This window comes from Dendronephthya gigantea, unplaced genomic scaffold (genome assembly GCF_004324835.1).
Source record: "Dendronephthya gigantea isolate DGI-Jeju-01 unplaced genomic scaffold, DenGig_1.0 000150F, whole genome shotgun sequence".
Taxonomy (NCBI): Eukaryota; Metazoa; Cnidaria; class Anthozoa; order Malacalcyonacea; family Nephtheidae; genus Dendronephthya; species Dendronephthya gigantea.
The window spans coordinates 479581-493904 of record NW_021163160.1 but is presented as its reverse complement, the minus strand read 5'-3'; the positions used below and the strand labels follow the sequence as shown (position 1 = coordinate 493904).

General features: G+C 40.7%; 1 protein-coding gene and 1 long non-coding RNA gene across 2 annotated transcripts; both read right to left on the bottom strand.

The window, feature by feature from the left end:
• Positions 1 to 2393: 2393 nt before the first annotated feature.
• LOC114537127 (protein transport protein Sec16B-like) lies at positions 2394 to 5793 on the bottom strand. Its single transcript, XM_028558263.1, has 12 exons — positions 5701 to 5793; positions 5330 to 5512; positions 4839 to 4936; positions 4566 to 4647; positions 4325 to 4430; positions 3943 to 4042; positions 3803 to 3851; positions 3472 to 3528; positions 3167 to 3220; positions 2989 to 3075; positions 2687 to 2773; positions 2394 to 2459 (listed from the first exon to the last, which is right to left on the bottom strand). The coding sequence occupies exons 1-12, from the start codon at positions 5791 to 5793 to the stop codon at positions 2394 to 2396; spliced, it is 1062 nt and encodes a 353-aa protein (XP_028414064.1).
• Positions 5794 to 6545: 752 nt separating this feature from the next.
• LOC114537132 lies at positions 6546 to 7465 on the bottom strand. Its single transcript, XR_003688555.1, has 3 exons — positions 7272 to 7465; positions 6840 to 7021; positions 6546 to 6635 (listed from the first exon to the last, which is right to left on the bottom strand). It is a non-coding gene; the product is annotated as an uncharacterized LOC114537132 (long non-coding RNA).
• Positions 7466 to 14324: the final 6859 nt, after the last annotated feature.

The following is a 14324-nucleotide window of genomic DNA, read 5'->3' as shown; positions in this document are numbered from 1 at the left end:
ACGGTTTTAATAATTAATAAATGTGTATTACTTTATTCCTGTTCGTTATTCATGAAACATTAGTACTTTCTAGTTTCTACGCGATCTGCAATTCATTATGTTTCCTTTACGTTTTCAGATGTTATATAAAAAACATGTACATATTGTCATAGTTTTCATGGATTAGTCGTTAATTAATGATTCGAGCAACAGGGGGAGGCGTAGCCGCGCAAAGCGTTTGCAAAACTTGGACCGTCTACATTTTACATAGTCTATGACGTTCATCACTTTGACACGTTCCAACAACGCATTTTTGTGATTTATTCCAGAGATATTCAGGTTTTTATATATTTTGATGTCTCTACTTTTGAATAGTATTAGTTTTAGTAACAGATCGTCCGTTGCTATGGCGACATACGTGTACAAAATTCACTCCAAAATGACCAATTGCCTCGGATAATTTGAAAAGAAGCACCGTGACCCCCAATTTTTTTTTCGTCCATCATTTTACTTGGAAGAAAAACTAACAATTGGCAAAATATAAAAAAATTCTATAATGCCACATTTTTGAAAAATGTAAAAATGATATTTTTTTTGATAATTTTTTTTCCATCATAGAATTTTTTTATATTTTGCTAATTGTTAGTTTTTCTTCCGAGTAAAATAATGCACGAAAAAGAATTGGGGTCACCGTGCTTCTTTTCCAACTATCCGAGACAATTGGTCATTTTGGAGTGAATTTTGTACACGTGTGTCGCCATAGTGACTTACGATTTGTTACTAAAACTAATACGATTCAAAAGTAGAAACATTAAAATATATAAAACCCCTATTATCTCTGGAATAAATCATAAAAATGCGTTGTTTGAACGTGTCAAAGTGATGAACGATGGAATTTTTTGAAAACTGTATCGAGCCACCTTAGAGTTCATCCACCGGCGCATGTAATATGATTTATCTGCATCGTCATTCAGCGATAAAAACAATCACACGATAAAATGATGCTTGTAGAAGAGTGTAGTTTATTCCATATTTTATGGCGTGCCTTGAGGACACACATTATTACACATATATAATTATACTGATAAATAGCTCTGTCATTCAAATGAACAATCACTCATTGCTCATCAATTTCTCATAAATTTACAAAAATTTAATACTGCATTTATACTGTTTTTCATTTTACTGCGTTTTCTTTTTTTTTGCTTTTTTATTTTGCTCTTCGGTATAATCTGCCCCGAATAAGATAATCTCGTTCTTACCTTTGGGAATGAAAGATCTCAAGAAAGCGCCGAATGACGTAAATAATCCCTAAATAAAATGAAGTCAAAATTTCGTTGGTTTAAACATTGCTTAAAACAACCGCCCCCTTACACACAATATAAACTAACAATTAAACTTGCTGAAACATCTGTTTTCTACCATATACCTACGCACACAAACTATAAAACAAGACCTCGGAAAACACAGCACATGTTTCGCTCATACGGTCAACAACTAGCTCAATACGACTACTGCATGTTTCTCAATTCCGGGTTGATTCGGAATCTGCAATTTGAAACTGTAGAAAACTTACGCCACTCTGTTTCTCTGACTTCTTGTTATCGTCTTTTTTGGTCTTCTTCTCTTCCTTGGTCTGGGCTTGAGTTTCTTCCTTCTTTGCGCCATTCGCAATATTTGATTCCTAAAAACGATTTTACAGAAACTAAATATTAGTAACGTACTCTCGTTAAATAATTAATATCCTATGCCTACCTGGGTCTAAATTGTTCGAGTAAAGGCCCTATTCATCTAAAGTTGGTGCAAACTTCTCTCCATAATACTGAGTTTAATCTATTCCAAATAAGGTTACCAGGATTTCTGGGCGATCTAGGTACCGAAAGGTCAATTTTTAATAAACGTATATTACACTTACCCTGAAGTTAGATTGAGCGTAGTAATCAAAACTATTATCTGAAGTCGCAGGCGCTGAAATTCCACTTGTTTCGACTGCGTTAACACTAGCATTACTCGGCTGCTTTCGTAACAAATGCTCAAAAGAGTTCCCTTCGTAGAGGTTTGTGCCAGAACTTGGTAATCCTGTTTCATCGTGCTCTATGCTGCTCGAAACTGCTTGTGCGACATTTTCATAAGGGTAATTCTTCGGTGGAAGAGTTTGGTCGGTGGGAGCAACCCCGTAGGGGTAATTCCCTTGCGATGGTACTGGCCCTTGAGCTTGAAATTCCCCGGTATAGGACATGTTGGCACTTGGTGCAGCGGTGGGCTTGAATTGAGCGAAATTCTGAGAAGCTTTATTGTCCTCGCGATATAAAACTTGTTCCTGGACTATGTCACTATTTTTTTGAGGAACAAACATTGTAGGTACCATTGTAGTGGAACTCTGAACTTCTTTATTATCAATGTTTTGCGTGTGTTCATACGGCATTTCCTGTGGAAGTTGCGATTGCTGAGGTAGTTGTTGCCCCAATGTTTGCCAGCTGCTAGTAGACAGGAACGAGCGCCCTATGGTTTCGTTGTTTTCCTAAAAAGACAATTTTTAACACGCCTCAGAAACGCTTCGCATGGAAAACTGCAAGCATGCTTCCAGGACAGCATCAGTTGGCGTGTCCTCACAGAAACGACGCTGTCTAATTCTTGATCGCAAAGTTTCACTTGCAGATTTTAGGATCGACATAAAAATCATGTAAAATAAAAATATACTTCGTACCTTGAGTAGATCTAACAATTGTTGCAGGCGTCCGTTCATATCTAATAACGGCGCAATAAATTCTCGTCTGTAAAGTCTCATGGATAACTGGAAGGAAAGAAAATTTGAGCATCAAACGATTTCACCATGTGTATATCAGGTTGTATCTGAAAACAATAAGCTATTCAAAAATTTCATTATTCGCTTTTGATTTCTTGATTTGAGCGAAGGCTAGAACAGGTCTAAAACGTCTATTTTAAATAAATATGCGTAGTTTTACTTGAGAACGGGAACGAAAGGTAAGGCGAGAAATGATGACATACCGCATGAAGTCGCGTTATCATATCTTTAGTAAAGGATGTTGAATGCTTCAAGACATCATCTACCAATTTCTCGCAATAACGAAATGCCTAAATAAGACAATCCACGCGTGTTAAATAAAACATTGTGAAGTTTGTGGAGTAACACCATAAGTCAAACGAAGATATAACAATTACTAACTTTATTATGGAATCCGGCATCGGCCAATGAATGGACGTACAATTCTTTCCATGGCTGAAAAAAAACATAACGTTAAAGAATGTGCAGCGAAGGTTCAACTCCAGGACCAACCAAGTATAGAATTATCTTCTGATCTCAAAAAATCTTATTCTATAGAATAGATATCCCCGCAATTTGCGGAAACGTAAGCAAGTATTGAAATACGAAGTAAAGTGAGACGCTGAATTGAACAACTTATGCGGCACTTCTGTGCTTTTCAAAGTTCAACACACATTAGAGAAATCTACAATGAAGTAATTTCTAACCTGGAAATCTTTTATTATAAAATTTTCATCTTTGAGGCTCATAGCGTATTCATATATCTACAGGAACATGTTGTTGGTTAACAAGAATACAAACACAATACCGGCTTTTGACTATTTTAAACAATTTTATAACACATGCATGTAGCAGGCAAAAACGGATGAATGTTTAGGTCGACTGGCAAGCAGAGTTAAAGTAAAGCAATAAAAAGGCAATGGCGGAATAAGGGTTTGTATAAAAGTGAAAAAAACATAAGAGAGAATTCTGGAGCATGCTGCATGGCAGATGTATAGCGGCTTCAATAAAGGATTTGTAAGCATTTCTGCCATCTACCTCTGTGCGTTGAAGAGCCAGGAAATCCACGAATTCTGGTCGGATTTCACTACAGAAAACAGGAGTTTAAGTTTGTGAGAAGATGAACCATGAACCTTTATGTTCATTAAACAGATAGACAATGCGACTCTTCAACTTACTTCGAAGAATAACCTAGTAACAGTGTGCCACTCTGTTTACTAATTTCTTCTCCTGCTAATATGTAGCAAAGATGAGCTGCTTCAATCAGGCCACGAGACTCTGGAAAAGAGAAAGTAGCATTTTGCATGATAGCAACAAACACAAGTAGTAGGTCGTGCATGCGTGCATTCACCTAAAATGTCAATCGAAACAAGAATCTCTTGAAGGAAACGTTGCCAGTGTCCTCGTGACTTGTTTAAGCAGTTATCACCGTATGTGAAAATGCATCAACTTGATCACGCGAACTACAACGTAGCTTGGTTTGTGATATTGGTCAACACAACTCCCCCCCCCCGGCCAAATTACCATCCTAAATTACCAGCTTATCCAAACTGAACTTACCTAAGCTCGCGCCAAGTGCATGAATATTTTCGCTATCTTTAGCGGTTGACTTGGATGGATTTGAAATCATGATTGCCAAATGTTTTCTCCATCGCCTTGTCTTTTTCTAAGTTTTGACAAAAAAAAGATAGGGTATAAAACTATAGCTTTATTATTTACGTGTACTGTACCGGGTTTGTGAACCACATTGGTCCACGACCTCGCAGGGGTGAATCCAGAAAAGATAATTCTTTAAACTCACATCTAAAATTGAAGGTCGCTTAGACCCGAGATGCTGATACAAACATAACAAGGAATCGTCCTCATTAAGTTGACTGTTGAATCTACAATAAACAATGCGAAAAAGCATTGGAAATATACTGACACATGTACAATATGGAAAAATAGACATTTGCAAGCAGTTAGGAGAGATGAAGCAAGAACACAATTGAGAGAAACGTGTAAACAAGTTGCAAACGTGTAAAAAACAAGTAGAATAATTCAAATATCGCAAGCAAAGAATAAATGTCGTTACCTTTCCATGATATTCGAAAATACATTCTGGTCAGTGTGGTATGCTAACATCAAGGCGTGGCCCCAGATCTTGGAGTTTACTGCGTGTTCCAGAGCTTCCTATGGAAGGAAATGAATAAATGATAAAAGCGTTGTATTATTCTCCACTTCGCCGCGGGTATAAATATATAGCCGGAATTCATGAATAACTCTAAGCTCTTATAACGGCCAAACTATTTGCACGTGCAGTGTTGTTCTAAAAAAACCGTAAAGAAACTGTAGATAGAATGAATTGCTTTCTAGATCTTCTGCATGGAATAGTTCCTACGTCTAACAGGTCAACAATGTTGAAAGGTATTTTTCTACACATGCTTCTTTCAATACAAGCGCACGTAATGGTAAAAATTAATCCTTCTCTACTTTTTACCAGTTCGTGCGAACGAATTCGCTAGCAGGAGAGCGGGCTTTCGTCAGGCAAGAGAAGGGTGATGGCAAGATTAGTAAACAGCGTACCTGTGTTTTGCCAGCCAAGAGAAGCTCTCGATAAGTCGCGACTTGATCGTGTTTGGAATGATCTTGCCCATCAGCTGCAAAGGATACCCTTTGAGAGGTGGAAGAACTACGTTCCAGTCTTGTATAAGAATCTTCGGGTAGGTCCGAGGTTAGAATTTCGGCAATATCGGTGTTGAGGTACACCTGGAATAAAGATCGCAGTTCAACCAATGAAGAAAAAGCCAACAGAAAGAGTTAAAAACTCTGCATATTAAAATGTAGATTACTCGGGAAACTATTTTGATCCAGTGCTTTCAGACTGTTTAAAAGCAAGCTAATCACGCAATCTTTAAATTTTTTATGCATGCAGAAAGACTGAATGTAATTCTTACCCCGTTTTGTTGGACCATAACAGCCAACACTTGCCAAAGAATGTAGCCAGCCTCGCGTTTTTCAAAAGAATTGCTTTGGTTGTTGAAAGCCATCATGGCCATCTCTTTGGCATACTTTACAACACCCCGTTTATGGGTTTTGCCCCTGTGAAAAATACAGTAGAATAAAACATTGACTATAAGTTTTTCAAAATTTTGGTCGTTAAAATTTGTATGCTTTTCAAATGCTGAGTGATAATACAGTCTTAGTGCCGATCAATCATATGCTGGCTCCAGAAATGAAATGGTCTTAAACCAGCCATTATTTTGGCATTTTACCTGCAAAGTGGTCCAGGGAAATTGCGAATCGCCTCGTTGAATCTACCTTCGCTCTGAATAAAACAAGATCATATGCGTCAATTTATACTGTAGAATATTATAGGTATGTCGAAACCTGTCAATTGACAAGGGATAACCAACCTGATTGATTAGAGCTAACGCTTGCTGTTTCTGATCTATCTGATCTCCCTGAAAGTCGAATAATACGCTAGTATTGGTCTTGAGTGTAATACTGTTACTAGAAATCTATACAAATAAGGCTTAGACTAAGCTAGCATCAGTTCAATATCACAGAATTTCTGTCTCTGCTGTTATTATACAAACGACTATGACTATCTCTCACATTCAGACCTATACCAATACATCTAACTGGAATTTGTCTTCCGCGAGAAGCCTAGAACAGTATTAAAGTGTCGTCCCCGTTGTAGTTATACGTAAAGAAATAGTTAATATGACGTAGCTATATGATTACCTTGACATCAGTCAAGTACACTTCAGCAGTCTCAGCATCAAGGACCTGTCTGGCTGAGCAACACTCAATCGAGAGGCGGTTGAAAACGCTCCAACAATATGATGTTTTGTATGCTGCTTCGGGGTTAGTCGTTCAGGAGTAATTACTACAACAGTGGAAAATATATTTACGATTTTAGCTAAGGATAAACAACCAGACCTCGTGACAGTTATCGAACGAGCGATTCCATGCAATGCAGTACTATAAAGGTAACTACAAGTTTCTGATGATTTTGAAACTTTGGTCTTCGGATTTTTGATATCTCGCCAGGCTTCATCCACCGCTGTTTACTACTCTACTTAAATCTTACCCCGTTTAACCGTATCTTCAGCGGTGATTGCACTACTCTGTTGTTGCTTGTTCTGGTCATCCCACTTGATGCTGTCTCCCAGAGAGTTTGATGTGGATGAGCTGTAACTTCCTGAGCTCAATCGTCTTGAGCTACGAGATGATTGGTGACTTCGACCATAATAGTCCTCGCCTCTGCGATTACTGAATGGAAAATATTGAGAAGGTTGACTTAAAAAGCTCGACGACTGCACGAAAAGTATTGTAAACAACTTTGTCATTCATTACAATACGTTGCAAGTATTATTACTTTTCTTTCAATCATAAACAAATGTAAAACTATGAGCCATGAAAAGCTTTGGGTCAGTAAGGACATTATCTATGTCCACTTTGGAATGGAGCCTTGTAATTTGCATCAAATCGTTCTCGAATGCAGTGAAAGTTAAGAACTTACGAATCTTCATAGTCGTAGACCGTTCGTTTCGAGTGGCGGTAGTTACTTCGTCGAGCCCGCGAGCTCGACCGTGAGGAAACTGAACGTGGAGACTCGGCCCGAGATGATCGTCCTGAACGAGAACCACGCCGCTGACTATCACCACTGGACCCACTAGAGTCAGACTCCCAACGATGGTAATCCCGATCATAAGAATCACGATAATATTTATTAAAATATGCTCTGTCATTGTAGTCTGTTCGTCTTCTACCCTGGCTCTCTCTTCTTCGCTCACGAATGCGACTTCTTTTCGAGTTAGATCTGTGATATCGTTGATCATCATACTGGCTTTCTCGCCTGCTGCTTGAAACAAATAGTTTGTATGAGAAATACTGTTGTCTGAATTCAAACCACTTCCGCATAAAACAGCACTTACTTCTCTGCACGGATCCAGCGTTCTCTTTTGAAAGACCAAAACCACTTTCTGCTCTCATCATAATATCGATTGCTTTCCTCCTCTGAATCAAAATCTTCATACTGTGTATCAGTGTTGCCATGCTGCTGCCATTGATCAGTATCGTTGGTTGAATACTGTAGATTAACATTGCTGCTAACTTGCTGTGGGTATTGCCAGCTAATTTGCCTACAAATGATGGATTTGTTTAGTTGAACACGAGAGGATAATGTGCGAAAAATTACTTCAATTTTGTGTTTTGACAAATTTAGCCAGTAATTTCATGATCTCGTGAATGTGCTTGCCACTTCGCCATAGTAGTCATGTAGTCTAAGTGCTAGAAACATTGGCTTCTACGTATACAATATTGTAATACTTTACTACTGCTTTCGGTGCCTAAGGTGGTTTTAAGAACTTTATACAGTCTATTGTAGAGTACTTTAAAATATCTCATTTACCTTTCCAATTTTTGATGTTGAATATTCTGCTGGTACTCCTGTGCCTGCTGTTGCAACTGTTGTTGCTGCTGCAACTGTTGTTGCTGTTGCAACTGTTGTTGCTGTTGCAACTGTTGTTGCTGTTGCAAATGATGTTGTTGAGTAAACTGATTCGGTTCAGACCTTTGCCGCTGTACATTCATGTGTCCTCCTCGCAGCTGCTGATTTTGCGAGCTGAACTCATCTTGAAACAGCCTTTGTTCGTACTGTTGTTGCTTGTACTGCAATTGTTGCTGTTGGTGTAACAACTGATGCTGTTCCTGTTCACTCGAGGAAACCATACCTTCAATCTGGCCAGAACCATAACCATCACTGTTAGCAACAGGATGGTCAACATGACCATCAGCGCCACCATACTCAGGGACCATTCCCACACCACTACCTTCACGCATTCGAGCATGCTCACTCTGAGGCAACCCGGTACGCACTGCAGAGCGGCTGGCGTCAGGATGTGTGAAGGAGTTCTGGGGGAGACCGGTCATGGTCCCAGAAGCAGAGGCAGTCTGTTGCAAGTGCTGGTCAGGAATCTGGTTTGAGGAAGGAATGTTCTTTACTACAGGCGCTTGGATGACATTTGGCCTAAAAAATTAAAAGTATCAACAGTCTAGTCCGTTAATTGAAACCAAAATAAATAATTCGCCCCCAGAAACACCATGAAAACTTTTTACTGAATAGGTTTTGATCCGTTGACGCCGTTTATTAATAGGTCACACTATTACGTTATGTACCAGTTAATATCGGTATTATATTTAATATTTGAGATAGTTTAAAATGCAAATTTGTACAATGTAATACGTTAATTCTACAACTAGACTCTTAATTTTAAGCTCTTAATTAACGCTTAATTTTAATATGCTTTCTCTAAGCCAAGAGTCGTCCACGTTGACTCCAACGTCTCAAATGACGGTTAATAAACGCAGGTTACGAAGAATGAATAATTAATACCGAAGAAACAAATAATTATTGTAAGACAACAAATAGCTGAGCAATTTAAAAATTATGAAATCCGTGCACAATGTCTTGTAAGAACCTGCGTCTACCCTGCTGACACTTCTGTCGCTCTCTATACATCCTAGAATTTTATTAATCTTCCTATATTCTTTACTTTAACTAAAAAATTACTGAACGATTACTGATATCTCAGATTATTGTTATTTTCAGGTTATGGTTAGTAGTGTGAGATTTTGGACCATCGTGAGACGATAGTTGCTTAGTTTGTGTGCGGATTTAAAAACGGGTTTCGATCGAGGTGTGAAAAATCGCTATTCTTGGTAGAGAGCCATACTCACCGTTGGATATTTCCTCGGTTAAGACTAGATGGCTTTCGACCACATCATGAACAGGGTTTGCACTGGCGAGTTCTTGATTTGAACTTGAAACACCAAGTGAACTTTGGCGACTAAGACTGGATGTCGAGTCACAATCACTTCTCTGCAAAGCAGCCGCTAACAGGGTTTGCTGAGCGGCGCTGGAGGCCACAGGTGGATTTGGCAACTTTGATGGAGTACTACTGAATCGATTACGATTCTGTGTGAAGCCAGGAATACCCAGATCTGATGGCGCGACATTAGAATGTGGTTGCTGCGATATTTTGGCATTATGGTCGATCGAAATACCACTGGAACTTGGCGGTTGGCCATGCACATTCATAGCTCTTTGAGAACTGTTGTCGAATCCATGGCGATTAAGTTGGTCATGGCTGGAAACTGGAACAAACTGATTTCCACGATTCCCTGTTTGGACAATAAGACCAGGTATGGCCAATTGAGGATCATTGTCCCAGAGAGAAGTATGAATTTTAGCACTTTGAATTATTGCTTCCTTTTTCTCGCGCTGTACTGGCGAACGAAGCGGAGATTCTAAGTGCCGAACTTTTTCTTCGTAGTCTTGGGAGCTTGGGCAGTTTGGCTTCACTGGCATAAAGGCCGACGGATGCTGGTTTGGGTCGACGGTATCCAGTTGTTGACTCCCTCTGGTCTCGGTCGAAGCAATAGATGCTTTATTGGTGTTCTGTGGTGTCATACCAACAGGAAACATGGTAACCGAAGCACCCAAATGTTGACTGGAGAGTGCTTGCTGGTTGCCCGATGTTAGGTCATCATTGGAGATGATGGTGCTTGTGTTAGCCGGAGGTGTATCAAGTTTGGGATCACTTGTATTGAGTGAATTCACTCGCTCGTGACCAAATGCTGGAACTTGCTGGTGACCTGATAGTGAATTACCATCACGAGATTCATCGTCACGAGCAATAATGGTGTCCAAATTGGCTAAACTTGATTCAAGATTAGCTGAACCGATAGTGCCAACACCATGGTTACCAAAATGTGCTGACTGATCGTTTGACGATGGGTGAGTATAAAAAATCCCGCTGGACTTTTCACCCTCATTTACTGTTCCACTTGTTTGTTACAATGTTGATGCTTGTTGGGTATTCCGTGGAGTACCGTGAGGATCAATAGCGTCCCACTGAGTTGGTTTAGCCTTGACATCGTCGCTTGATGCCTTCGAATCAAATGGCTGAGTAGCCGGTTGCCGTGCTGTTTGATGGTTACTGGGCAGTTGTTCTTTACTAGTAAAAGGTACCATGCTGCTTGGTCCCAACTGCGGTGTATCAGGTTGTACAACGTCTGAACGTAAAACCTGATTATTTTCCTCGTTGTTTATAGAAAATCCAGGCTGAGACACTTCAGAATTAACGGCATTGTCAGACGTAAGGGATGAAGCAAGTTTCCTTTGTGCCGACTGGGTTTCTCCAGGATAGCCTGCCATTGGTGCATACGATGAAGATATTGGAATGGAATTCTGTGCCGCAGATTGGTTCTCAGTTAGGTCCTCTGTTGACGTCCAAGCACCAGCTGGTGAAAATAGATGAATTTGATTCTGTGCCAAGAACTTTTGGCCGTCTTCCATAAAGAACCCTTCATTTGGAGCGGCAGGCTTAGTGGCTGGGAAAAGGTTGTGCCCAGGAGAAAAACGTTCACCAACATTGTTGCTGGTGGTGTTCATCATCTCTAAAGATGGCGGAGGCAAATGTGCCGAGTTTACATCACGCTTGATATTGGACGGTGGAAATTTGCTTGATTCCCCAAGATCCATTCCCGGTGGGTACAAGGAGCCGCTTTGACCTACTGGTTTGCTGGTTGTTAAACCTGGTGGGTCGAAAGCCGGCGTTACACTCTGCGACGATGGACCAGCGGCTTGGTCAATAGCATCATTCACCATTGCTGGTGGATATAGGCCAGAAGTTGTAGATTGAACAGCTGGAAAAGCGTTGCGTTCAGTGGGATATAAATTGCTGGCAAGTTCATCTGGTTGTTTTCCAATTGGATCGTAAGTTTCAACAACGTCTTGGCCTGGTAATGTTTCGCCAGAAGTCTTACTCTGATTACCCAATACGGTATTGGGTCTAGGAATACCACTGAATGCCATAGCTGAATCAGAAGATACTGTGGCTGTGTCCCCAAGTGAATAATTTTTCTGGTCGAAATCAGGAAAAGTTGAACTCGATGGCGGTGCGTGCAAGTTTTGAGCTGAAGATGCATGGTAGGTGTTTTGGTCTCGACTGGAAGGTGGTTCAACTTGAGATGCTGCCGATTCACTGTGGTCGAAAGGCCATTTCCCTACTTTAGGTTCTTTCTCTGATGCTTCTGTATGCTGAAAAGAATGTTGTGCATCGGTGTTGATCGAAAAACCAGGCACTCCATCTCCTGCTACAAAAGAAGGAAATCTTCGGCTCTCCTCCTGACTAGAACTAAAACCTTTGAAAGGATCATTCTGGTGCTGCCCGGAAAACAACTGTGACGTTCCACCACCAGGAGTAGATGATTTTGCCACGTTAAACAGGTCGTTTCCAGTATGGGCAGAAGGCTGTTCTGGCAAATTTGACCCGTAAGATGGTGGAGTCAATGTTGCATGGTTCTCAGCATCCGAGAGCTGTTTGGCATGAGGTGTTTCTTTAGTAGTTGAAGCACCAGCTTCACTAAAGAGTTGAGCTGTTGAATATCGCTCCTGTGCCCCATATGATGGTTCTTGCATCGACATGCGTGGTCTCCTACATTTTGACGTGGATGTGCATACGCGCTCAGATTTGCTGGCTCAAAATTTTGAGCGTTTGTCGCTGGCGATACGAAACGTTGCTCGGCTGCATTCGATGTTGGTGGCAAGGCCGGGAACGATGTTTGATTCTTGTTAGGCGTAAAGAAACTGTGGTCAAAACGATGAAAGGGTGCAGTGCCGGAATCGGATGAACCAAAGCTGTCAAAGAACTCGTGTGCCGACGAGTGTTGATTGTTGACATCTTATTCTTACAAGGCTGATCTGAGGAGGAGCTGTCTAACAATGTTACTTCGGAGAATAAATCCACCTGACTTGCTTTAATAGTTGCTTGAACTAGGTCTTTAGCAACGGCCCTCAAGATGTATTCGTCTGGTGGAACGGTCGAAGTCGACGTTTTTAATAATAACGCCTGAACTTCTACAAACTTCTTAACTTGAGAGGCAGATGAATCAAAACGCGATATTTGCTCGGATATTAACTCTTCTTTGCTGGTCTCAATAGCTGCTTGAACTAAATCTTTTGCAACGGACCTTAAGATGTTTTCGTCTGGTGGAGGTGTCGAAGTTGGTGATGTTGGTCCAACTTCAATGGCTGATTGAACTAAGTTTTCAACAACTTGTTCAACGACGTATTCGTCTGGTGGAAGGGTTGAAGTTGGTGCTTTAACTTCAACAAACTTCTCAACCTTAACAGTTGTTTTAACTTCCGGAGCTGGTGTCGAAAAATACTTGGCAAGTGGATTGGTTACACCAGTTGCTTCAACAGGATCGTTGGAAAAGGCTTCCAAGATCTTCTTGTTTACTGTGGGGGGGTGACGGTGTTGGAGTAGCCGCTTCCTTTGAGGTAGATGATGTATTTCCTCGCGTTGAAAAATACTTGGCAAGTGGATTGGTTTCACCAGTTTCTTCAACAGGATCGTTGGAAAAGGCTTCGAAGATCTTCTTGTTTACTGGGGGGTGACGGTGTTGGAGTAGCCGCTTCCTTTGAGGTAGATGATGTATTTCCTCGCGTTGAAAAATACTTGGCAAGTGGATTGGTTTCACCAGTTTCTTCAACAGGATCGTTGGAAAAGGCTTCCAAGATCTTCTTGTTTACTGGGGGTGACGGTGTTGTCAACCGATGGGTTAGGTTACAGAGTTTTGGTGGTTCACCAAAATCCAAACCACCGTTCTTTGTAACAATTTGATTAACTGGACTTGTGGCAATTGATTGTGAGTTTCCGTTGGATGGTACAGGTCGGTTTGTTGGAAATCTAGCCGGAACTATTTTAGGTTTTCTGGGGTTGCTTGGTGGTCTTGGGCAACGTCGGTACCTCGGTCGGACAGTAGTAGCTTCCGGTTCGGTTCTTGTCGATTCGTCGACGCTTAATATTGGCACACTGCGTCGTTCAAAGCGAATTCGTTCAAAGCGGACCTCACACTCCTGTGAAAATAGAGATCTTTAGAGTTGACTACGAGTTGAGTGGAACGACAAGATTCACTCGCAACAACGATACGGGATTCTCCATCATGTTTTCAGATAATCCAAAACTTTATCCCGCGATCTATCCTATCCCAAGGGGCATTAATCACTCGTAATCAACCTAAAGCTCTATAATAATATCAACAACCCAAGATTTCACTGGTTCGCAGTGCGGTATATGTAGCTAAATGTGCTATTCCAATACTGGAGTAGTGGAGTTACCCAGTAATCCTTCTCCTAGCATTTAATTTTGAAGAGGAACATTTCTGGCTGGAAGCTACCGCATCAAGTAGTCAACATTAATCGAACAAAAGAACAATAATAGATCCTTTCACACTGACGTCAAATGGCGTTCATAAACTCTAACAATTGCGCATCCGTTCTAGCTTTCACCGCGGTGTCATGGCCAGTCCACATCAATTAAATAGCGAGTTTAAGATGCACCAAATCTACGACGCGGACGTGACATGAAAAACGTGTGTTAGGAAACCAGTATTAATTTGTTTTACATACGGCTCTGACTTTGTTTATGAAAAAGAGTCTCCGTAGATTTTGCATCGCAGATTGCATCTCAAACTCGATCACTAATAGCTAAGAAAAAACACG